The 25,957-nt window shown below is 43.9% G+C and overlaps 1 protein-coding gene across 1 annotated transcript in view; it reads right to left on the reverse strand.

Moving 5' to 3' along the window:
* Positions 1-25,957, reverse strand: part of LOC113214272 (uncharacterized) — a 61,806-nt gene that overhangs the window by 3,525 nt on the left and 32,324 nt on the right. The window contains exons 7-13 of the mRNA XM_052274196.1: positions 20,270-20,409; positions 17,454-17,597; positions 15,833-15,946; positions 11,378-11,498; positions 9,954-10,123; positions 9,358-9,521; positions 5,512-5,677 (exon numbers count right to left, since the gene is read on the reverse strand). Of these exons, the coding sequence (XP_052130156.1) occupies positions 5,512-5,677; positions 9,358-9,521; positions 9,954-10,123; positions 11,378-11,498; positions 15,833-15,946; positions 17,454-17,597; positions 20,270-20,409 (1,019 nt within the window). The remainder of the gene's footprint in view (positions 1-5,511; positions 5,678-9,357; positions 9,522-9,953; positions 10,124-11,377; positions 11,499-15,832; positions 15,947-17,453; positions 17,598-20,269; positions 20,410-25,957) is intronic.

The following is a 25,957-nucleotide window of genomic DNA, read 5'->3' on the forward strand; positions in this document are numbered from 1 at the left end:
TAAAAAAAAATAAATCAATAAAATTCTGTTGGTGGGTGGAGCTGAATCAATGGTTGTTCAATCGGTAGTTCAACTGAAATCAAGTATTTCCGTCAGTCTCCGATATTTGCTGAACGTCTTTGTCTCGAAAAATCCCTTTAAACGAGTGTAAGGTTGATGGGGTTCTGAATTCTAGGAGGCTAGTTAGCGCAGGGTGCATCAGAACCCTATGCTATGCTAACCTTACGCTCGTTTGAAAGATTTTTTCGGGACAAAGCCAGTGGTGTGGTCAAAATGCCAAAAACCCGCCACCGTCGAGAGAAATCGTCGAAAACGCGTAACATTAGGTCATTCGAAAGAGCTTGTCAAAACTTATCTTACGGTGTGACTAAATTACTAACTAATATCTTGCCGATATTTATGTATATTTACAAATCAATATAGAACGGAATGCGCACGAAATAGGGACGAAGAGAACGGGTTTTGGACGGGCTCAGGACACACAGGACGGGTTGTGAACGGGTTGAGGACACACAGGAATGGTTTTGGACGGGTTGTGGACACACAGGGACGGGTTGTGGACGGATTGACAATACACAGGACGGGTTGAGGACGCCCTGCGGACGGAGTGCGGACACAACGGCATGCGACTGGACAGGCTGTGGACGGAGGGGACCGGTCCAGGACAGGCGAGCCACTGTAATTCGAAGTGTGATACTTTTCACACATTTTCGTGTGATAAAACGCGCCGTGTGATTCCCACAATTTATCACTCGTGGGGAAGGGGTCAATTTTTATCACAAATTTTATGTGATGCCTATTGCAGAATAATGCGATGATTTCGGATTTACTACAAAACGGTGTGAGTGCACATCGCACAAAACTGTGATACATAAAAGTATCGCTCAAATGATTGATGGTCATCACAAATATTAGCAATGAATTTAATGTTGCACTTTTCCTGCGATGATCATCACAACATCGTGCTACCCGGGTGGAAGGATCTTCACTTATTCTCTAGGATGTTTCTGTGTTTTAAATGTACCCATAACACGAGTTAAAATTGTGAAAAAGGAGATAGTAAAGTGTGTTTAAACCAGAATTAGACATCACTAATACTGCAAAATTCTTCAGTTTAAGTATAGAATTTATTACTTTTAGTACAGAAAAACTTTAGAAAAACTACCAGTTTTTTCGGACTAACTATAGTTTTTTGACAGTTTTACGTTAGTCACTTAAGTACTTTTATCTTCAGTTTTTTACTAGTTTTATGTGACAAAACGCTATAGTATCAAATATTTGAAAAGTATAGAGTTCAAAATTTTGTTCAATTTTTTTTCCCTTTGAACTCTTTTCTTATTTACCTGCATCGCTTCTTAGCTCGTAGTATTTCATATCAGATATTACATTTTTACCTTGCGGATGTTGAAGTTGAAGGTCGGATGTTGACTGGAGTTGAACCTCGGACTTTCGAGTTGGGATCCCGACACGCTGACCACTGAGCCACTGCGACAGCATAGCTCTGGTGCCACAGCAGCGCAGTGTCATGCCAAGGGTCTCAGCCCGCCGAGCTACTGGTCTAACTACAGTTAAACTACAGTTTCTCTGTCATTCAACTGTAGTAACTACTGGGTTCCTTAGTTTTGCGCGTATTTTCCCCTTGTTTTTGTCCTCATGAATAACTTTGTAATGATGAATTAACTGCAACTGGCGTTCACATGCAAGTGCTCAACACAAGGATGTACACTCTTAAGGATTCGACTGGATATTTGAATACTTTAGAGTTTTTAACATTAAAGTTATACACATAGAAGTGTTTTAGTTAAGGGTTGGCCCTTAAGCTTTGGCTACATTAAAATGTTCAAATTTACTGTTGAACACTTGTAAGTTCGCAAATTTCCAGTCAAACACTTAATACCTTGCACCATGTTGAACACTACCCGAGACACTACCATCAATGTCAGTATGCCAGTTGCACACTTATTTTGTTTTCAGAGAGAACCCGGATCCTTTACAGAAGTTTTTTCAAATCCCAAACGCATAGCCGAACGCAAACAACGCCAAAGTAATCTAATGTGGAAAGATAACAAGTAAATTCACCAAATTTTAGTCTAGCATTATAGATAAAGTTCTCACCTATACTTCCCCTATTCATATAAATAAAAACAACAATTTCAACTGTGAGTAGTGCCTCCGGTTGTAGCATTAGTACACATAGCAGTGGAAAGTATAGCTGTATACTAGAAAAGAAGTAATTCACCGACAGCGCAAAATTACTCGTCCCGATATCTCTGTTTAGAATGGTATTCCAGCGTATTAATTGTGTAATTTAGTATACACTTTTACTCAGTAGTTAAACAACGGGTGGAAACTTGTTTTTACAATGTCTTTTAACTAAACTCGCAATTGCAAATTGGAACTGTAGTATGTAACAACATGAAAAGTGCAGTCCGACTGCAGACTAACTGTTTACAAAAGCCCAATACTGCAGTCGTGAATAAACTACAGAAATTACCCACTTTTTTCTACATTATAAATGGAGTTTGATATCTTCAGTTTCAACACTACAGTTTAAACTGTACCGTCATCAAGTTCTAGATAAGATAGAAAGTCGCTATTGGTCTTGTTTTGAAGCTAAATGTATGTTTTAACAATTAAAAATGCTTCTAGCGTACCTCTGACCTATTTACACTCGATTTTATGGCTTTATCAGTTTGATCATTTCAGCATTTTTTTGTAAACCGGAAACTTTTATTTACACCAGCGGTTCTGGACGTCCCAAAGTCGCAGTGTATATTTTTTCTGGTTGGTATATGTGTCTAGTAGGCATGCATAATTTTTTCCGGCCTCTATCTGACCATGGCTGTGACCTAAGATGAAAAAAAAGAAGTAGTGCACTTTTGAGGACGTGAGCGCACAGTTAAAAAAATTTGGAGGGATTTTACAGAAAAAGTCTAGGCATACTTAGTGCCAATACATTGTCTAGTAAAATTACCATAGTCTGTAAAATTACAGAACACTAGTAAAACAGATTCCGGTTTTTATATGGTAATCATTTTCCCATGATATACTGGTAAATTTACAGGTCTGTTCTGTAAAAGTTTTATCATACATGTAAAGTGTGGTAATTCTAGAAAAGGAAAAGAAATTTCGTTCGCCTCAGAGTTTCCGGAAGTTTCTGCCCTTTGCCTCCTATCCTTGCCTACCTACCTCACCGTATTATACAAGCAACGAAGTAAGCATTTAAGTGAATAACCAATTACCTTGACCCGGCGGGAGTAGAACCTCGGACGACTGCGTTGCGAACCCGGCACGATAACCACTTGACCACTGGGACTTGTTGGGAGGGATGCTCGACTGTCCCCGTGTGACTCGACAGCCGGGTGCCGGGTGACCGTAGCCGACCCGACCGGCCGGGCTTGGGGATTATGTGACCCGGCAGGTACACGGCATACCACGCGCCACGCCGCGGCCCTCAAAGCATTAATTTCAAATTCCAGTTGGTACTACCCATTTTAATTGTTTGAAGAACATACGAAGATGACTGTAGTTCTAACTGACTGATATCTTACTGCCTCCTTAACATATTCTGTTGGCTACCCATCTCCAGCCTGTCGACGTTGGAAGGAGACAGGACCTCGGCCCGGGGCCCAGGGCCAGCCCCAGGCCGGGATTTCCACCCAGCTGTTTTGGCGTTAGGAAATTCACTGATCGTTAATCTCACGCCGCCACTAACAGGGCTCGTGTAAGTGTCGGGTCAGTTCCTAGGCACTACCGGAGTCCTCTCCTTGATTTTTACTCAAACCCGAGCCCAATAATCGAATGCACAGGTCTAGAATTTTCTGTGTTAATCTGTAAATGTTAGCTTAAAAAATCTTTCGAACAGCACGTGCAAACACGCAACCGAATGCTGGTTCTGAGAAAGCATTACTTTCTGTTATACAGATCAATTCAGTATTTTTACAGAAATTTAATAGAAGTGAAATGTACAGGCTCTAGTAATGCTCCATGTTCTCTGTAATATTTCAGAAGATATGTCGTACTATTACAGCCATTTGTAAAATTACCACACATTTTGGGGAAAATTACAGGGTTTCGGTAATTTTACTAATACTTTTCTGTAAAATTACCAAACTTGTAAATTTACAGAAAACATTTAGTAAATTTACCATACTCTGTAAAATTACCATAATATTTCTGTACCAGATTACAGGTATACTCTTGTAAAGTTACAATTTTTTTTAACTGTGCGGGGTGACTTTGGCCACGTTGGTTTTGATGTGCAGACCCTCAGGGGAAAAATATTTTTGCCTTTTTGGAATGTGTTTATGTAACTCATAGACGACATTAGCGGTTGGGATAATATTTTTCAGGAATACATGAATTTCTATTGATTTCTACGATTCCTATCACAAATCCATGAAAAATGGTGCAAAAATGCCTTGGTGAAAAAATATCGAGATTTTTTCGACTTGAGAGCATAAACTTATTTCAAATTTGGGACTGAATAGACATCGAATGGTTTGGAGATAGTCTAGAAATGGAATCTGGGTGAATTTACTTGGTAATGTGGAGAAAAGACCACAAATTAGTAGATGGGCCAAAGTGGCCCCTCCGACGGGGGCGGCTTTGCCCACCCCATTTTTAATTTTTTATAAAGAGCCAGATTCATTTAAAAAAAATTCTGCTAGGCGTATTGTCGAGTCGAACCACAGACCTGACTCATGCCAAAAACTCAAATCTCTGGGTCTGGGACACCTGGTTTTGAGTCCACAGGGGCTCAAAGTTCGAAAGTGGGCCAAAGTAGCCCCAGATGACGGTAGTCTAAGTGAAGATCCTTCCACCCGGGTATGTTTCTGTATCACATAAAACGTGTAGTCCGTATCACACTCTGATTTACAGTGAGACGACCTATTGACAGACGGCATGGATTGCGGACACCTTAGCCTGCACTGGGCGGGCAGATGACGCAAAGGACGGAATAAAGCATTTCGGTAAAGCTGTAATGAGGAAAAATTGCGAAGAAGAAAACAGAAATCGCCATGCTGTAACATGATGACGTCCGTTTTCTTGTTCCTTGCATACTTCTGCATTTTAGCTTTACCGGAATGCCTTATTGGCGCGAAAGTGACTAGAACCTATTTCGGGGACCTGGTACCCTGATACCGCGTTGGAACTCCATCGCACTGGAAAAGCAAGTGTGACATGTTTCACATGTTGCCACGCACTCTCAATAGAGAACGCTTCTTGATGCACTCTTCTCTATGTAAAAGGATAGGATGCATCACAGTGAAAATTCATTAGAAAACGTCTTCTCTGGAAAGTGCATCAAAAAATGTGACACATGTCCTGTCAGGTATTCCAGTATAACCTAAAGTTTCACAAGACCTACGTTCGGGATTGGGATGAATCTTCACCCTCACTCCTTGAAATAGGAATAATATCGAACTATCCATCAAGAGGCCACACTGCTCTCCGCCTCTCTTTATCTGTCAACTAATCAAACTCAAACGGTGATTCAAATGCACGTACCTCAAGGAAACGTAGCCACAACCTGGATGTGCCTGGCAAGAGTGGGTGTCCACGCCTGAACAGGACAGGACTCTCAAGATATGTCGCGTAGCAGCCCTTTACACCGTGCAGAGGGCACGTGCCGTCCCGGCGCTGTACGACGGATCGGTAAAAATTGTACACGTCACTGCAACAACAAACAAAGAAATCCAAAAAACACTGTAAATCAGTGTGTGATACAGACTACACGTTTTCTGTGATACAGAAATATTGCGCTATGTTGTGATGATCATCGCAGGAAAAGTACAATATTAAATTCATTGCTTATATTTGTGATGACCATCACTCATTTGAGCGATACTTTTATGTATCACAGTTTTGTGCGATGTGCATTCACACCGTTTTGTAGAAAATCTGAAATCATCGCATTATTTTGCAATAGGCATCACATAAAATTTGTGATAAAAATTGACCCCTTCCCCAGGAGTGATAAATCGTGGGAATCACACGGGGCGTTTTATCACACGAAAATGTGTGAAAAGTATCACCCTTCGAATTACAGTGAAATGTTATGTTAAATGCACTTTAATCTTCCGTTTTTCAACCTGCCCGTCTGCTTTAGGAATACCAGGCCATTCCAAAATAGAGGTGTACATAACGGTCGTCAAAAAGAGAAGCAGGCCCGCCCTTCCGCCAATCAGAGTGGCCAGGCGGCGATGGTCAGGCCTGCAGACCGACCATATCCGAATTCCGTACAAAAATTGTTTGCTGAGGGATAAGCGAAGCCCATTCCTCTATTGGCCACACTGAGAAAAAAGTTTGGTGCCTGCGATAAAAACTTTGGTTTGTGGCTAGGCAAGCCATCAAAATTGATAAATTTCATCCTAGATCATTTCGACCCTCGACGAAAGAACTGGCGAAATACGCGAAATCAGAAAAGAACGTTTCGGAACGGTTCTAGGCGGCGCCTTGTTGGAGGGCGGCCGCGTAGGGAGAATGGTGCTCGGCAGCTTGTGCTCGGCTCCAGTTCTCGGGGAGGGGGGCAAGTGATGGTGATGGCAAGGTGATGCACGCAAGCTTCCTGAGCCCAATGCACTTTGAAACGACCCGAAAATCGCAGCGGTGGCTGAGATATGGCGACGAACATCTGCCGCGACAGCGGGTCGGGCGCTCACCGCAGCCTATCCATAAGCCCCAGTCTCTTTGTTGTCACGACCGAATAGCTTAGTCACTATAGGCTTGACTGAAGAATTTGGTTACACTACAGCTGAAGTGTAGTCGGCGCGAATGTCATGCGTCCACGACTGGACGGCGCTCACACAGAGTTGGCTCAAAACTACACTGTAAATCCGAGTGTGATACTGACTGCACGTTTTCTGTGATAAAGAAATATTGCACGATGTTGTGATGATCATCGCAGCAAAAGTATAATATTGAATTCATTGCTCATATTTGTGATGACCATCACTTATTCGAGTGACACTTGGAGGCATCACACTGTTTTGCAATAAATCCAGAATTATCGCATTATTTTGCGATAAATATCACAGAATATTAGAATATTTGTGATAAAAATTCATCACTCCCCCAGGAGTGATAAATCAAGGGAATCACACCGGGCATTTTATCACACGAAAATGTGTGAAAAGTATCACACTTTGAATTACAGTGTAGCGCCGGCCACACCTCTGGCATGCATCCGCTCTGGCTCAGTGGTTACCGTCACCGCTCAGTGAGCGGCAAGTCTGGTGTTCGACCACTGGGCGGGCCCGGCTATGGGTTCAAATATCGGCTTGATTTCACGTTATCATTTGTTCGCCGCCCCCGCATTATTTCGCGTCCTGCTCGCGTTTATATGGGCTTCATTTCGCCTTCTATTCGTGTCGCCGACACGAAGAAGAGACAAATGAAACACGCACGTAGTCAAGAAGTGGCATCCTCTTGCACCAAAGAAGGCCGAGCTGAAGGGTCAACAGAACATTAAAAAGCGACTGAGCACTTAGCCCCCTTTTGCGTTTTCTTCGAGTTTTCTTGGTGTTTTAAATGCGTTCTTGGACTGAATTGAGCAGGCTGCATCTAGTCTAATACGCAGGTTCTGTAACGTATTATTTTGACCTCACCTGGACACCAAAACAATGCAAAAAGTCGTCAGAGATTTTGACCCGGGTTGGTAGAGGTATATACTTAAAAGAAAGTGTATTTAAGAAAATGACAGAGAAGGGGGATAAGCTGACCTTGCTCTAAGGTTACACAATAACTGCCTGCTTGGGTGCACTCTGGAAACTCAGTGTCGTACAGTATGACAGTTTAAACCGTCATACCAACTGTATTGCAGTTTAAACTGTGATACCATATTTGTTTTCTACAGTTATAAGTGTAGTACACGACGTGTACTACAGTTTCAGGACACCGCGTGTCCGACAGCTACAAATGACGCTTTTCACTGTCGGACACGTCGTGTACTACACTTATAACTGCAGAACACAAATGGTATCAAAGTTTAAACTGCAGTACAATTGGTCTGACAGTTTAAACTGCTATACTGTACGACACTTGAGTTTCCAGAGTGGAAATCTTCCAAACTACTGTTTGGCTCAAATCAAAATTAACTAGTCAAAATTAACAAGAAATTTTTCCTGGGATCATAATAGAAAGAATGCAAGGTGAGTGGTTTTAAAACAATGCCCTGCTGTTATTTGGGTTCTATGTTTATCAAAAATAAATAATAAGAAATCTCTTATTTTGTTTTAGACATTATGCATGAAGGCAACTTACAGTACAATTATGAAATTGCTACAGCCAATTGAGCTGCCTAAACTTTCGACGGCAGGATTAGAAAAAAAAAATCGAAGAAGTGAAGAAGGAGGTTGCAAAGCGGACAGTGGCAGTCTGTGAAAAAGAAATTAGGACAAAGCTGACTCATACCACAACCAGGCACACGCAATACTGACTATGAATGAGCAGGCATTACTCAATCGGGCGTCAACCAATCTATCACATACATTGTTTGTAGATGACATCAGTGCTGTGCAACCACTACCATGCAAGACACATTTTATTTGTGTATTTCTGGGGCGACCACCTTCAAAGTTCCCGATGTAGACATACAGGCGTTTACAGGGTGGGCCACAGACCCCTCCCATAATTTTGCTATGCTGTCCCGGATGCAGGCGTGCGGCCGGGCTGTATTCTCGCACGGAGCTACAAGGCGCAACGGCGAGCTACGGTTGGCAAGCTCGCCCGCCTGCATACGGTAAAAAAAGGAAAGGGCCTGTGGACCACACCTAAAGTATTTTATACAGCAAATAACTCATACTTGAGACCCATTCACAGTTGTGTTTGCCACTCACATTTACTTTTCAGAGAAACACTTTTTTTCATCCAAATACATATTAAAAATGATCAAAGTATTTTTATTGTTGTTACTATCATCATCCGAACCGTCTATTTGGACCTTTTTTTTATTAATAGCTCTAAAAACTTCCCGCGCATTGGGTTACGTGTCAGACAAAATGATAAATTTGATCTTTATGCCCTCCGCTACAGTCCTGACAACAAAATTTGTAATTTCGTCCCCTTTACAATATATTTAAACTAATAATTACTGAATTTGGGCTAAATTTAATGTTCGGCAAATATTGTAATAGAAAGTCACACCCCCGTAAGATCCGTACCAGTTACATGGGGGCATGAACACCACCACCCCACGGGTGAGGTGGGGGTAGGGACAGTCGACATGGCTACCCGTTACCTGGGGGCATAACATAACTTGGTGGCATCTTTACTGCTGTCGCAGCGAAGTTGGAATGGCAACTCATGGCTATGAACATTTTGAGACTCGTACGACGCACTAAGAGAACTGCTCACATGTTTTCGAGCATAGCGGAATCGTGTCGAGTTACAAGACCCGCCAAAAAGCTGTCCTCAAAAGCTGCTGCGTAACTCTTGGTTGCCAGTGAGCTGGACGGGCCGATGTGATCTAGAAGTCGGTGATGCACGTCCTGGTCGTTGCGAAGCAACGTTAGAGCCACCTAGCAAAGGAAAACAGAATTTAAAACTCAGAAGCACTGTGAAATTAGTTTGTAGTGGGCGGGCTTCACCAACCAAAAAAAAAGCGCTAAATATCATGTTTACGAACATTTTGGCCCGAAGTAGCACTTTTAATTGATAGCCTATACGCGGCTAAGGTGATAACGTGCGAGCACCCGTGCTCTGATCCAGTGTCATATTCCTTCCGCATGTACTGGCCTGCCTTAGGCCTTTGCCTTAGCCTCGGCCTAAGCCATTCAGCTATCAGATGTGTTTTTTTTCGACTCTGATTTACAGTGTTTCTTATCCCCAATTGCAGTAACAACTTAAGTTATACAAAACAGGACAAAAACTTATTCTTCATCAGTATGTACGCTTGAAAGTGGAGAGAAGGTCGCCTCACCTCGCACGATATTGAGAGGGTTTATACTTACCTCAGGCATGTTAAGGTGTAGGTCTGAGTCCAGAACCTCTGCGGCGGTCTGAATATCTGACCATAGCTTTGGATGCGTTACCCTGACGACAAGCTCCGTGTGGTAGAATGCGGTCAGGAAAAATGAGGCTAGCAGGAAAGTGGCTAGTACGAATTTTGAGCTGTAACCTCCTACAAACAAAAATTCGGCATTATTCCAAAAGTTGACATAGTTCATTAGGGTAATTCCGCCAGGATGGCACGGATCGGTTCAGCGAAAACGTTTCTCGTTTATCTCAAATATATTGTCTGTCAACCTTCGCCGAGGTGATTTTGCCGCGTCAGGTGAATACTTGAGCTATATTTTAACTATTTTAATCAACAACATCTGCGAAGAATTGGTATTTTATCAATAATTAGCTATAATCTCACTTTTGTCCCCTTCGTCACACCGTAACTTATTTTCAGTGTTTACTTAATACAGTCATGTGCCCTAATTTCGGACCAGGGCCCTAATTTCGGGCAAAACACGAAGAAATGCTTAAATTAACATATCTCAGCCAATTCTCATATTCAAAATCCGAAATCTGCATTGGAAAGACGAGATCCTACAGTGCCAGAGGATACATTCTTTTGGTGTCGGTACCTTTTTTCCGGTAACGCCCACAGAGCTTTGAAAATAAAATTTGCAAAAGAGAAATCGCGTAGTTTTTAAGAAGGCTCTCCGGAAGTCCGGGGATCGGGCACTTTAGAGCTGCCCCAGTGCTGACCGTTTCACACACTAATCAACAGACAAAACGACGTTTTAAAGTTTTTCAGTGGTCAGACCGTTCCTTTTTTATGGGCTACTTTATGAAAATGCTCCAATTTCGAACAAGTGGATTAAATTGTAGTGAAATTACGTTTTCATCGCAGATTTTAGTAAGAGACTACTTTTTTCGCTACCATGGAGGTGCGCAACGGTACTCTATATCCCCATCTTCTCAATTCCCTTTTCAGATTTCAAATATTGGAAAAGACAGCCAAGATAGGTGGAGTTTACCATTTCTTCTAGATTTTGTACGAAATTCAAGCACTTTGTCTATATGCAGCGCACGCTACCTTTAAGCATTTCGCACTCTGTGCGTAACAATAAAAAATCAAAATGAGTGTTATCCGACGGGTCTTGAGCCGTAGTATTTAAAGAGGAAAAAAATCTGATGAGTTTTTGCGAAATACAGACGTGTCCTAAATTAGAGCACTTTCAGTCCCTAATTTCGGGCAGCCTGTAAATGGCTGCTGTGGTTTAACCATGTTGACCTATAAATTGGACACGGGTATCATTCGATAGGTCCTGACCCATAGTACATTGAATCTCAACAGATTTTTCACTGTCTATCAGGTGTGCAGAAAACAGACGGAATATCACAGTGACTTAATTGACGTGTCTCGGTAGGAAATACTTACGCTTTAGTGTATCGTAACCTGGCGCAGACCTTACCCAGTGCACCGATATTGAATTCCCAGAAAGGATGCCGACAAACATGAAAAGAACTTGAGATATGTCACGAAACGAACTGCGCCCTTCCTTCACAAAAAAAGATAAATACAATTATGGTCGGCCAGCCTTTCTTCGAGTCTTTCTTGAAGTTTGTAGTATTGTACTATAGGAGGTTTCCGAACTAAGCGACAAATTAAGGTCCCTAAACCGGCCCAAAAACCCTATAAATAGGTCCCTATTAATTACGATTTTTGGTCGGAACGACCTTGTTCTGGATCGCTGGATCAAAACTTACAAGAAAAAAATGATTTTGGATAGTCATAAACACACAGAAGTTACATTTCGAAGTGACATGCCCTTTAAATTGGCAACAGAGCTTTCCGATGTAGCTGCTGAAATGCATAGGAATGCGGGAAAAAAGAAAACAGACATTGCTGTCTACCAGCTCACCTCACGGTTAGTGATAAAAACACGTTGATGGCGTGGCGTGGGGTTCCTCACTCTCCAAGTGGGGAACGAGTGGCGCAGGCCAAGTTGGCCAGGATGCGCACGTTCTACACGGTCGACTATGATGGTCGTCACGTCACATGTCCAGAGTGTGCTAACTTAACTTTATTGTTTTTACAAATGGATTGACCAACCCTACCATTTATCACAAATCTGAATATTAACGTTTTTCCCTTATGCGTGAAGTTATGATCTTATAACGGTAACATTAATAACTTTAGCGGATGAACTTCAGAATTTTCATTATTTTTTTAACGTTATAGACGATAACAATAATCGCACCCAAATTACTTTTCGTTTGTCGATTTAACGTTATCGTTTCGACCACAGAATTTTTGTTTTAGAATTGTCAATTAACTCAAAAAATATTAACATTGATCATCGCCCATAAGCGACAATTCTCGAATCAGAATAATTGAGTAGCGAAGTACACTACAGACGGCGTGGGGGGTTAAGTTTTAATGGTGTGTTCCGTGTACAACACAATTTCGGTACCATCCTGCGTTGGATAAAAGTACGGATGAACAGTTATGTAATTCATTGGGATGCAGGTTCTCTTCTCTCTCAATCCGGATATGGAGTGTGGATTGGGAGGGGGGTGGGGCTGATTCCCCGCAGCCGTCCCCAGGTACAGCTCAGCCGGGCCAGAGCAGAAAATGGACTTAAGCGATCAGCTAGTGAGGCAGACCAGCCTGCCATCGCGTGTAGAGGTTGTCTGTGCCGTGTGACATATGCGCTCTCTGTGACGTTGGGTCTACTACACCTAGTCGCGGTCGCATATCAATTCGAGAGATATCACTGTAATTCGAAGGGTGATACTTTTCACACATTTTCGTGTGATAAAACGCCCCGTGTGATTCCCACGATTTATCACTCCTGGGGAAGGGGTCAATTTTTATCACAAATTTTATGTGATGCCTGTTGCAAAATAATGCGATGATTCCGTCCGGATTTCCTACAAAACGGTGTGAAAGCACATCGCACAAAACTGTGATACATAAAAGTATCTCTCAAATGAGTGATGGTCATCACAAATATAAGCAATGAATTTAATGTTGTACTTTTCCTGCGATGATCATCACAACATCGCGCAATATTTCTGTATCACAGTAAACGTGTAGTCTGTGTCACACTCTGATATACAGTGATGGCAGTGTTAGTTCGAGCCGGCCCCCGCTAGAGGGCGTGCCACCGTCGTGCCTGTTGGACGGCGGTGGCACGCACTCTAGCGGGGGCCGGCTCCAACTAACACTGCCATATCCTTCGAATTGATGCCAAACCGGGGTTCGGCCTGGTAGACCAATCGCCCCATCAAATACACGTGAGTCCGCTGAACGGTAAAGTTCTCAAATGCGTTGACGATGTTCCACCGGCTGAGTCTGGGTTGGGCTTCAGCCTCTCGGACCGTGATTTACTTTTGATCTCGGGACTACACTGTTCCTGATATCACTACACACTTGTGGCACCAAAAACTCCAGTTTCCTATATCCACCGAACGTAGATGTGCAGAGGCACCCATTTGGTTGGATTCACATTTAACGTTATTTAGGTATCAACGAATGTTACGAGAGATAACGTTGTGTAAAAAACTTTTACACAAAGTTACAAGGTAAAACGTTATTTATATTTATTTTAGTTATCTTTTTTAACGTTAAGTCGAAAATCATTCGAATTTTTGGCGAAATATTTCAACTACCCGAAAAGAAATAAGTAATTTCCGTTAGTTTCCGAATTTTCGTTAATGTTAAGTTAAGTTTGCACACCCTTGCACATGTCTGGAGTAAGGGTGCGAACCGATTGAGACAAATGGCATGACTTGTTTTAGTCGTTGTCTGTACATTGTTTTGGGGACCCTACGTTAGCATATGCCATCCGACGCACACTGAAAAATGATGTTTCTATATCCGAAAGACACTATGTGTCGCTTATTTTGAATACCTCCTATATTTTAAAAAACAAACAAATCTACGATATCTGTTGTATGGTACGGGTTAACCTCTGGGCTTGGACGAATGAGGGGAAGGACTGCGAACTGCGCACCGCGGCCGGGCGAAAAAGCTTACACCCACTTAGCCGGGCCCACCTCGCGCGCCGTTGCCTACCTCCCAGGAGGGAGGGAGGCTGTCCGGCGCGGCCGTTATGCACGGGGCCTTATGGGCTCGTGGCGGCGCGCGGCACTTCTCGCAGTTCTATCTCCCAAACGGTGCGAGATAGAAGGTGGGTGTAAGCGAGCCGATTGTAGTTCATGGTTTAAGCTTTCCATCGGTGTAATTGGATGGCCGATACGACCCATACAGCGCAAATGGCGACCGGAGAAAGTTTAGCTACGCACAGGGGTGTTACTTTTCTCAGCCCCAGTGCCAAAACCGTAAAAGATGGATGGTGGGTGTAAGAGAGCCGATTGTAGATCAAGATTTAAGCTTTCCATCGGTGTAGTTGGATGTCCAATACGACCTATACAGCCCAAATGGCAGCATGAGGACAATCGTTGTCAGCGGCAGCGCTGCAGTGCCATCGCTTGTCACTCGGCTACTCGCTGCTGCGGCGGTGGGAGTGCAACGCCGCCGCTGACAACGATATTCCTTCGGTTGCCATTTGGGCTGTATGGACATCCAATTACACCAATGGAAAGCTTAAATCTTGATCTATAATCGGCTCGCTTACACCGATCTTTTACGGTTTGGGAGCTAAGGCCGCGAGAAGCGCCGCGAGAAGCGCCGCGAGAAGCGCCGCGAGAAGCGCCGCGAGAAGCGCCGCGCGTCGCGTCGCGCACCCAAGCCCCTGTGCATAGCTAATCTTTCTCTGGCTGCCATTTTGGCTGTATTGGTTGTATCGGACATTCAATTACAGCGATGGAAAGCTTACACCTTGAACTGCAATCGGCTCCCTTACACCCACCTTCACCTTCTATTTCGGACGGTTCCGTCGCGTAGTCGAGTTGCAAACCATGCCGTGCTAAGACTCACGGTAAAAACGAAGTCCCATTTTTTGAGGGAAAAGGGAAAACTTTGAGGGAGTCAGTAACTTTGAGGTGTCTTTCTTGAAAAATAAGAACGACCCTCAAAGTAAGTCACAAATTTTGAGGAAGTCCCTCAAAGTTAGCGTGGCTGCTGCTGCGCCCACCTCGCTACTTTAGAGCTTTGTAACAACTGATCAAATTGTCAGTTACCCAAATTTAATGTGTTTCTCTAAGTTTTAGAGCTGCGGAACTCGTCCTGCAAAGTTTGATGTGTGTACCATGAAAAAAAAACGAAACAGATTTTTTGAATGATTTACGTGTGCAAGTACGTCTAAAAGCACGTAAACCATTCAAAAAATCTGTTTCGTTTTTTCTCATGGTACACACATCAAACTTTGCAGGACGAGTTCCGCAGCTCTAAAACTAAGAGAAACACATGAAATTTGACCAACTGACAATTTGATCAGTTGTTACAAAGCTCTAAAGTAGCGAGGTGGGCGCAGCAGCAGCCATGCTAACTTTGAGGGACTTCCTCAAAATTTGTGACTTACTTTGAGGGTCGTTCCTATTTTTCAAGAAAGATCCCTCAAAGTTACTGACTCCCTCAAAGTTTTCCCTTTTCCCTCAAAAAATGGGACTTCGTTTTTACCGTGCTAGCACAAATAGCGTGTCAAATTAGCACTTGTTTTGAGCATTGACAAATGGCCAATTGGCAGTTGAACCGAATTGTTCACCTAATTTACCAGATTTGCGAATATGTGTCAGGACACGGGGCAGTGAACAAAGCGTATACCAAGTATTACTGTGCCACTTTCCTGTTTTAGAGCCGTCGAGCATTCAAGTTTTTGGCGAACAAGAATTGAAAGTCAGGCTGTTGTCGTCATCTTAAGAATTGGGTCGATATAGTAGCCCTTACCGAAGAAAGTAAAAACATCAAGGATTACCGTCCACTTACAGCTGCTAGCAGAAAACCACTACAGACGCAGACGGAGACACCAAGTGTAAGCCACACTTGATCAGAGAACTCGTCCACAATTAGCCGAAGAGCGTTTGGTGCACGCCCAGCACCCTGTAGAGCAGGATAGAGCAAAGAACTACTGTTGGTATATTTTAAGTACGTAACTTTCCCTTCTTGCACTAGGATCTCGCAAAACACTGTTGATATTTTTTCTGTTAACACTAGAAGGACCGGGGTTATCGTATAATTAGACAGGAGGGGTCATTTTGACCCCTTTTCGATTTTTGCCCTTTTTTATGGCTTCAAGGCTGCAGTTTGATCGCACATAATTAAGGTTTTGTGTGTTTCAAGGTGCCTGATGCCATGAGGTGACATTGGTTAGGTTTAAAGTGCGTTTAGGTAGGCAAACCCGCACGGCATAAAACAATTTTTTTGCAATTTTTCAGCTATTTCCGCGAACTGTTCGCACCAGTTTAGACATTTTTCAACTTCAAAATTAATAATCGACTTAGTACACATTTGTAAGTGTGTGATTTTTAGAACACGTAAGTACTCAAAAAGCAGGAGTGTGATCCACACAAAAACATTTTATTTTTTACCAATTTGGTATTGACAACAATGTGCGTGGCAGTTTTGGCATTCGCAAAACCATCCGCACTTTGTGCTACCCCTCGTTGCCCTCGGACCACGATTCCGGTGACGCAACTACCACTAAAGCCTTGGATGTGATGTGATTTAGAAACTGGATTTTGTGACGTACGTGTTGCCTACCTTCACCGAATGAAGGAGTTTAAAAGTGTCACATGGCCGACCAAAAGTCATTAGATACCCTAAATAACCTATACGGTCTGCCTTCTTAATGAAAAGTCGGTCCTCGTCAGGTTACACCTATAAAATCTCGCGCAGGGGTCGAAATGACCCCACGGTCCTTCTAGGTATAAGTAGTAATATCTTCGAAAGTTCTTGTCGCAGACACCTCATATTTTGCGTCCAAGCGTCTTTCGGTAGTACATGAAAAGTCGGAAAGTGATGAATCGGTCAAAAAATTATTCATAGTTCCTCTGGCAATGAAACATCAAAAGGGGTCATTTCGTTAATGTACACAAATGTCAGTCACTCGCAGTTACTGTTATAAATGCCTTAAGGGACAAGAAAGCATTCTTTTAATTCTTGATGCGTCCTTTTGCGTGCCAAGTTTTATGATTGTAAACTATTTTTCGCGAGGGCGGGGAGGAAATGGACTACTCAGAGAGCAAGGAATTGTTGGGATGATATCCTGACGCAGCCAGAAAATGAAACAGGTAGAGTAAGATGCCAAATGATGGACACCCCCTTTTTCTTGGAATGTAAATGACGGAGCGAGGTAGTTTTTGGCTTATTATATCCCGGTAGGGGTCTTACTAGAACATAAGTTCCGTGCCAAGATCGTAGGTGACGAGTTTGGCGGCAAATCGAGAAAAGTGTCCATCACTGGTACAGTGTCCATCACTGGTACAGTGTCCATCACTGGCCTACAGTGTCCATCACTGGGCACCTTACCCTACTCCAAAATGTGTGTTCTAGAATGGTTTCTAAATTCAAAGCCAATTATTTACTATAAAAAACTCATCGTAATTACCTTTGGTACTGTCCACGTAAAGCAGGTAAGGCGACTATGGCTTACGGCCTCGATGTAACGCAGTCTATTTTCTGTTAGTGTGGCCAGCAGAACAGTCATATCCGTCTTGTTCGCGACCAACTCGTACACAAAGGCAGCAATCACCTGTGTAGGGGTAGAAGCGTCTCAATAAGACTAACGTACTGAGTGCTTTTTTAGAAGGTAAAACCAATGTCTGATTCTTTTGAGGGAAAAGGGAAAACTTTAAGGGGAACTCTCTTGGTCGGAGAAAAACACCTCCGATTTCAAGGAGCATACCTCAAAAATGTGCGATTTCCTCGCTTTTGGAGAACATTCCTCAGGTGTCGCCCCCGTTTATTTTCTGTCAGGATTTTAGATCCTTAATGAAATTGTTCTTTTTAGCCCGCTCTTTTGCTTAAAAGCTATATAAGCGGGCTTATGCCATCGCCCCTGTGTCTGTCCGTCCGTCTGTCCGTTCCCCAATAAGGACGTGAGCTAGAGGTCTGAAATTTTCAGGGTATTGTTGTTGTCACTTCTGGACAACGAAACGGTTGGTGCAAATCCTGGCAACCACCCCTGAGTGGGTCTGAGGGGGTAACAAAGAAGTAGGGGTTGGTCCAAGAAGTGGGAAAAAAATATTTTCTTATGAGCTCCTAAGGGTTAACTTGTGAAAGTAGAGCATCAATGACTAAAATTTTGTCCGTTTGGCTCTATCTCTCATTGTTCAGGCGCTAGAGGGAGTTTTCGTCACAAAAATGGCCCAAAAATTTATATGTTAATTAAGGCAAATATTTGATGGTTTCCAAAGGGGTAAATCGTGAAAGAACCCTCTGATCAAAAAAGTCGTCCGTCTGGCTTTCACTGTTTACTTTCAAAAGGGGGTTTTTCTTACCAATATGGCCAAAACAGAAATATTTTCATTTTTTTTTCAGGAGTACACTTTTGTCTGAGAAGTATGACGTCGGTTTACAATATTCTTTAAAGCAGAAGAGTGGGCTTATTTTATGGTGGCACATCATTCACAAAATGTGTACACTCCCATTCAAAAAAACAAAGAAAAACACATTTATTTCGTTGTTCGGACACGTTTGGAGTCATTCAGAGTTGGCCTGGAAGTGTATTTAAATTCTTCTAGTCTTATATATTTTTTCATAGGTGTGTTATTGGATCCATAAGCTAACATCAATAACTTAGAAGGGATTTGGTATAACTTGCATGTATTCTTCAAACTGCGGCACACACAGTAGGTTGTTTCATTTTGAGGGGTCAGGACGCCAAATTTTCTGAAGCGAGGTTTTTTTGAAAGTTTATGTCATGCTGATACTCATGGAAAAAACCCGGGGCCTGTGCGATGAAGGGAACCCGGCGCAACCCGCGCTCAAAGTTTTTTGGGTGTTTTGGCGGGTATCACGACCGACATGTTCTCGGGCCCGCTGTGCGGGGGCGCCGCCGCCGCCGACCGCGCCCGTTCCTGTGGTGACTTACCTATGGTATGTACTTCCTATCGGACATGGTCCGACCCGCCCTCTCCACCCCCCTCAGGAGCCAGGGCGTAAGTACTCAAAAACCAGGTACCTCGCTCTAGACCGAGTACCGTTGATGATATGGGAACGCCGCCTGCGAGGAAAGGTAGCCGGACCGAAGGGCTATCGAGCCCCGAATAGCGAGAGCATAACGTTTTTCTGCGTCATAGCAAAAATGCGAATGGAAGTGGCCGGGTGCCGGGAGACGCATTCAAACGGCGCGCGGGAAACAGGGACGGTAGGCGGTATAGTACGCTCCCCGCTCTAGTCGTTAATGGTAAACCAAACACGGGTATTGCATTGACTGGCACTGCTAGCAGACTGCTTGCGACGAGCGTCAGCCTCTATTACGTTCCTACCCGAGACAGCAACGCAGCGCCAGTGCCAACACAAGCCCACAAGCACATCGGTGAGTGAGCAGGAGGGCTGCATTTATGCAAGCGCACTATACCGCCTGCGCGTCAGCGTTTCCCGCCTGCCGTTTGAATGCGTCTCCCGGCACCCGGCCACTTCCATTCGCATTTTTGCTATGACGCAGGAAAACGTTATGCTCTCGCTATTCGGGGCTCGATAGCCCTTCGGTCCGGCTACCTTTCCTCGCAGGCGGCGTTCCCATATCATCAACGGTACTCGGTCTAGAGCGAGGTACCTGGTTTTTGAGTACTTACGCCCTGGCTCCTGAGGGGGGTGGAGAGGGCGGGTCGGACCATGTCCGATAGGAAGTACATACCATAGGTAAGTCACCACAGGAACGGGCGCGGTCGGCGGCGGCGGCGCCCCCGCACAGCGGGCCCGAGAACATGTCGGTCGTGATACCCGCCAAAACACCCAAAAAACTTTGAGCGCAGGTTGCGCCGGGTTCCCTTCATCGCACAAGCCCCGGGTTTTTTCCATGAGTATCAGCATGAAATAAACTTTCAGAAAAACCTCGCTCTGGTATAGGTAATTTTTTTTGAAACAGCCTAACACACAGCCAAAGATGATCCGCGTATGAAAATAATGTCTCGTTTGTTGAGTTTTGATTACGAAATAGACATCAAAGGTTTCTGGTAAAAAGCTGGTTCAAAGCGAGCAGTCACTCAAACGGGCCGAAGGCCCGTTTTCCGATAGATGCTATATTACACCATGAGGATTCAGAAGGCCCGTCTCAAACGCCGCCGGCAGGCCAAGCTAGGCCCGCTCCCTGCCGAACTGAGTTACCAGTGGAGCGAAGCGGAGCTGGCAACTTGGTTTGGCGGAGGAGCGGGCCTAGCTTGTTAGCTTGTTTCCTGATGCACGTGGTCGCTTTCTCACTTTCTCGTTTTCTATTTGTTCCCTCGCGGGAAGCTCATCGGTGCTGAAGTGGACGAGAGATGTGAAGTTGTAGCGTTCGGCCATAATGGTGACGAATGCTCCTAGGATGCCACCCATTCGCACGCAAGTGTCCCCTACTCCTGAAATGCAGTGCGATGGACCATTATGAAGATACTCTTAATTGGGTCAACCCTTGCTTATCGATAATTAGTGGAATCCACCAAGTTGGCCACGACTCAACCAAATTTCCTACACATAATAAATGCTTACGCCGGATTGAAAATCATAACCTTTTAGTCTGGCCTTTTCTACACTGAAATTAAACTACCTAGTGCGATGCTGACTCCCAAGACGAGGTAGTAGGAGGGATACGGACGTGAATATGGCTTTGCGGGCCCGCACGCTTGAAATCCTAGCTGTAATTCTCGGGGCCTCATCACTCCAAAATAAGGTAAATGGAACTGAAGCTACCGTCAAAATGTCTAATTCCGGGCATTTTTGACCGTTTTTTCTACGTTTCATTTATACGCTGCGAGATACGAAAAATCCCAACGGAATCTAGAAGTGGCATATCAAGACATATATTTTCCGCCCCTCAAAGATTTTTTTCCTGCACATAAGCACCTATGAGTGTCACAAAAAGACTGTCCGGAGTTAAACCAGAAGTAAGGGTAAATCCGGACACTAGTCAAATATTGTCAAGCAGCTGCTCAAAGTAGTGTCCTATGTTCGAAATGGGCGTTTTCAGACTCTCGGAAGCTCCTATGCAGCAGCGGGTACGAGGGGTGGATAACTCCTGAATTGGGTGTACAAATTTCAAGAATTGAATTTGAATTATCTTGAATTGGCTTGAATTGAATTTGAATTGGACTGAATTGGTTGAATTGGTTTGAATTATTGCGATTTTATGTTACTGAATTAGCGTGAATTGGCTTGAATTGACTTGAATTGAATGTACATTGTCTTGAATTAGACTGAATTAGTTGAGTTAGTTTTGAACTTGTTTGAATTAAATTGAATTGGTCTGAATTAGTTTGAATTGGGCAGAATTAGGGGTGTACACTTGGCAGGGGAGTTATCCACCCCTCGAGCGGGTAGCGTTGATTTCCTCACCGACACATCGGATACTCAAAATGAACAGAGCACATGAGTGAAAAATCAGTTTTTGATATTTTTGAAAATGGAGAATATGACTGAGGTCTTTGAAATGTTTGTCATGCCATTCTGAAAGCATTCCGCGTGTGCAAAGGACCAAAGCTCAAAGGTCTTTGTCATTCTTTTCAATAAAAAAAAAACCAAAACTGATTTTGCCCATTAAAGCCCTGTACATTTTGGGTAACCAAGATGGCGATAATTAAAGGAACGCTGTCCGATGCTGCTTAATCCTCAGACCAATGAAGACGACGTCTACCATATGCACTGCAAAATGCTTGCAAAGAATAGGTTCGTATTGCAAACTTTTTCTTTGCAGCTTGCAAAGAATTTTCAAGCATCGTAATACGAACTAGCTCTTTGCAAGCTTGCAAACTATTCCTTTGCAATGCAAACACATTGTTTGCAAGGATTCTGCCAGCTTGCAAAGAACTTCTTTGCAATACGAACTAATTCTTTGCAATACAAAGCTCACAAATTCTTTGCAACGTTGCAAAGAATATAGTTTGCAAGCATTTTACAGTGTGCGTTATACAATGACGACCGATTATTCGATTTTGAGAGTAGAAGTATAGTTGCAGAAAACTAACACATGACCATTAAGACGTGCTGACCCTTCCGGGGGCAGTGGCAGTTCCATCGCTTGTCACGGAGGTCTCAGTGACACTGAGGGCACTCGGAGGCTAAAGGGGGCGCTAGCGCTGTCCCATGCATCCCCCGAGCAATACCCTGCGATAGTAGGAATCGACTAAAGCTAAGCCGTGTCCGGAATTGCACAGGTTTACTAAATCGTACCCACAATTTTTATTTGTCGTCGAATTTATTGAGGTAGTTGGACTGCTAAATAATAGGAGCTTCACGTCCCAAACGCGTTTCAAAGTAGCTAACATAGTTTTTTTTGCAATAACCCTTGCATTTGAGACTCTCAAAGTCATGGAAAAACGGCCTGCTTGAGATATCCAATTCACTGACACGTAGAGCCTAAACCAAGACAGATCAAGAGCAATCCACGAAGCCACTACTTTTCTTCAGCAAATCGCGTGACACACTGTTAAAGTCTTACGAAGAAAAAGTTCCGACCAGAAACGGATCGTGAAAGCAGATGATACCTTGTCAAGAATTATTCTATTCCAGTCTATTATATTTCTGTATTTACACTTGTAGGGAAGGGGGGGGGGCGGTGCGGGGGCTCCAGCGGTGGGAGGGAGGGGGAGGACTAGCGTAGACTAGCGCGGCCGACGGCTCGGGGCTCGGGCTCCGGTCGGCTCGGCTCCGCTCGGCTCGGTTCCGCCCGGCTCGGCTAGTGGCTCGGCGCAACAACGCGTAGCGCGAGCGACGCGACGCGACGGCCTCAGCCGCCTCACGGCCCCGCCTAGCGCAGCTTGCTATACGTTCTCTTTAATATTTCTTAATCGAGAGTTAAAGCAATGACACCTTACATTACTCATGTATAGTTATGTTTAGATATATTTAGGTGTAAGGTTGTAAGGTATCATCTGCTAAAAATGCCAAATCCTTTGTAATACGAAGGATTTGGACGCTTCGTAGGGAGCAAATCCTTCGTAGGTACGAAGCATTTGGCATTTTGCTTCGTAAGACTTTAACTGTGCAGGAATGGTCGGGCCACAGGCCCGACCATCGCCGCCGGCAGGCCAAGCAGGCCCGCCCGAGGCCCGCCCCCTGCCGAACGCGGAAGGGCAGGCCTGCTTGTTGACACTTTAGCCCGCCCCTCTGCTTTTAAAAAGGCATGAAATCGGACTTGTGCAACCGCTCTCGTGTCCGTTAGTCCGTCCGTCGTGCGTGTACGAGGAAGGGGATGAGCTAGAGGTTTCAAAATTTCAGGGTATCTTAAGGTATACTCCCTCAAAACGAAATGCCTACGGCAAATCCTGTTCATCGAACCTAGCGGTGAAAGGGGTGACAAAGAAATAGGGGTTGTTCCAAAAAGTAGGAAAATAATATTTTTTGGGGGGTCTTTTAAGGGCTAACTCGTAGAAGTAGAACCCTTCGAGCTAAAATTTTATCCGTTTGGCTCTAATTTGCACCATTTGGGTGCTAGAGTGTTTTTTTTTTCTACGAAAATAGGGTGAAAATGAACACGCTGTAGAGCAACTGAAACTATTTCGGATCAGATTTTCGTTTTTCCTCGCTGTGCCACAACACGCGAGTGGTAGAACCGCCACGACTCGAGGTAATGATAGTCGACTTCTTCCTTTACAATTCGCAATTTTTTTGAGGGTTGTAGCTGCACCCGTTTCGGAGATATAAGAGTTGGCCGAACGACGAGTTTTGATCCGAAATAGGACTTGTAAACCTGGTTCGGATCAGCGAAAATACTTTCACAGCCAAATCGTCACTAGACCAATAAAAAATCATTCGATACCATAAAAGGCTACTCGGAGTACCCTAAAATAATGTTTTCACACAAGTCCGACACGTGATGGAAAGTGTTATCATGTTCATATTTTAGTTTGCAAAAATGTCAATTTTTTAAGATTCTCCCAACCTTTAAAACATGCTTCTTTTAGTTCATACTCGTCTTGTACTCCACTGTTCGCACCCAGCTTATTGTAAGCGAATTAAAAGACGGAAGGAAGGTCCGTTCTTTCAGCGAAAAAAATAAGGTACCCAAATTTTAGTTCTGCATTGGAACTACAGACAGTTGATCCGAATAAGGGACTGATCCGAAACCGGTTCAGTAGCTCTACATAAAGACGCACAAGGAGGCGTCAAACCGTAAAATGGCAGAGGAAGAATCCCCTCCAAACAGCACACTCTGGATCGAGTCTAACTTCGGATTTGCCGTATCTTGAACCGTATCGGAGCTAAAGGTAGATGTATTTCGAACAATGGCAAACAGTCAATTTTTAAGACTGTTTGACAAAGAATACGTGCTAAAAACTACACTTGTTCATTTTCCTTTTTTTTATTCCTTTCCAAAGCAGAAGTGTGGGGTGTAGTCACAGTCTTGCATCGTTTGTCGCGATGCGCCAAAAATATTTCGCTTGACTGCCGCCGGGAGGGTAGGCAGCCACGCTCCCACCACTCCTTCCCGCGCGACAGCAACGAGTCGCCACTCCCACTCCCCAGCCGCCGACGCGCCGCTCCGGATCTCCGCCTGACGCCACGCCTCGCTCCGCCACGCCCCCACTCCTCGCCGCTCGCCAGTCTGCGGTTGGAAGCCAAGCCGGCCGGTTCGCTCCCGTCAACTCGCGTGCCGCGCCGTGCTCCGTGCCACGCCACATGTGTGCCTGATTTTCTAACGTTGCCTCGTGCTCGTAGGCTATTAGCGCCTTGCGCTCAAGTTAATTTATTCACCATGACCGCAAGAATCGTCTCGCCCACAAGGGGTGTGTCAACGGCAGCAAGCGACGAGGTATTGTTTGATGGAACATCTATAGTAACCTGTACACTTTGTACACAGGGCTTCTCTTGCCGGGCGTGAGTCTGCCATGATGGGCTAGGCTCACCCATTTCGCCCTGCTTCCGTGTCCCTGCTGCTACTTCACCGTCATCATCATCATCAACCGCTGGTAACTGGCATAGGCAAGGCAGCGTCTAGAGCTGGGAGGGTGCTGGCTTCATGAAACTTTACAGCAAGAAAACACGGGACGATTTACACCATTATAAATTGATTATATCCGATTGAAAGGAAACAAAATGATAAAAATTACAAGTTTTAATTCATTTTGAATAATTTTACTGAGTGGTTATGTCACATTTAACCTTTTACAACTGCTAGGTTCAGATTAACAGTTGGTGTTCATGGAATCCAGAATTCGTCTGCTTGCCCGCAGACAGCCGGCCTGTGTGTGCAAAAAAAAATTGTATTTTTCTTTAAATTGCGTTTTTGAATTATTATAAGAAATCTAAGATGTAAGTATGTGGAGTTATTTAGGGCAAAGTTTGAATTTTTAATTGCATTAATTTCCATCATTCACACAATTTTCTCATCAACATGTGCATCTTCAAAACAGCTGATTGGCTCCCAAGAAAAGCAAAAATGGTAAAGAAATTCAATTAAAATTGAACTAGGGTTACAACAATATAAAATTATTGGAGACTCATTTATATGTCTATTTCTCAGGAGGGCAAAAAGAGAAAGAAATGGGTGAGGCGTCACAAGCGCCTCACCTGTGCCGCCTGCAAGAAAAAGAGCAAAGAGTGTGGTGTGGTGTTCTTTAGGTTCCCCAAGGATCTTGTCAGGTATGGTTTATTGAAGATATTAGAAACAATTTAGCGTATCAATTTGTAATTTCACAGCCAAATAATCATTTGAAGTAGTCGTCGTATTTTTTCATTCTTACTTCATTTCATTTTGCGCATACTGACTTTATTGGGTGCATTTTCTCATTTGCATGTCTAAGTTTTGGAACATATTGGTGTCCTATGTTTCGGGAACTTCAGAATATGAGATCATTTTCAGAGGTAATGTCCCATTATCAATGGAGTCATTTCTTTCACAAAATCACGCAGTCCAGCAGGTATATTTTAACACAAGGTAGATGTACGCCAGACCACGTCTCGCGTAACAGG

The sequence above is a fragment of the Frankliniella occidentalis genome, unplaced genomic scaffold, assembly GCF_000697945.3.
Source record: "Frankliniella occidentalis isolate FOCC.00 unplaced genomic scaffold, Focc_3.1 Scaffold349, whole genome shotgun sequence".
Taxonomy (NCBI): domain Eukaryota; kingdom Metazoa; phylum Arthropoda; class Insecta; order Thysanoptera; family Thripidae; genus Frankliniella; species Frankliniella occidentalis.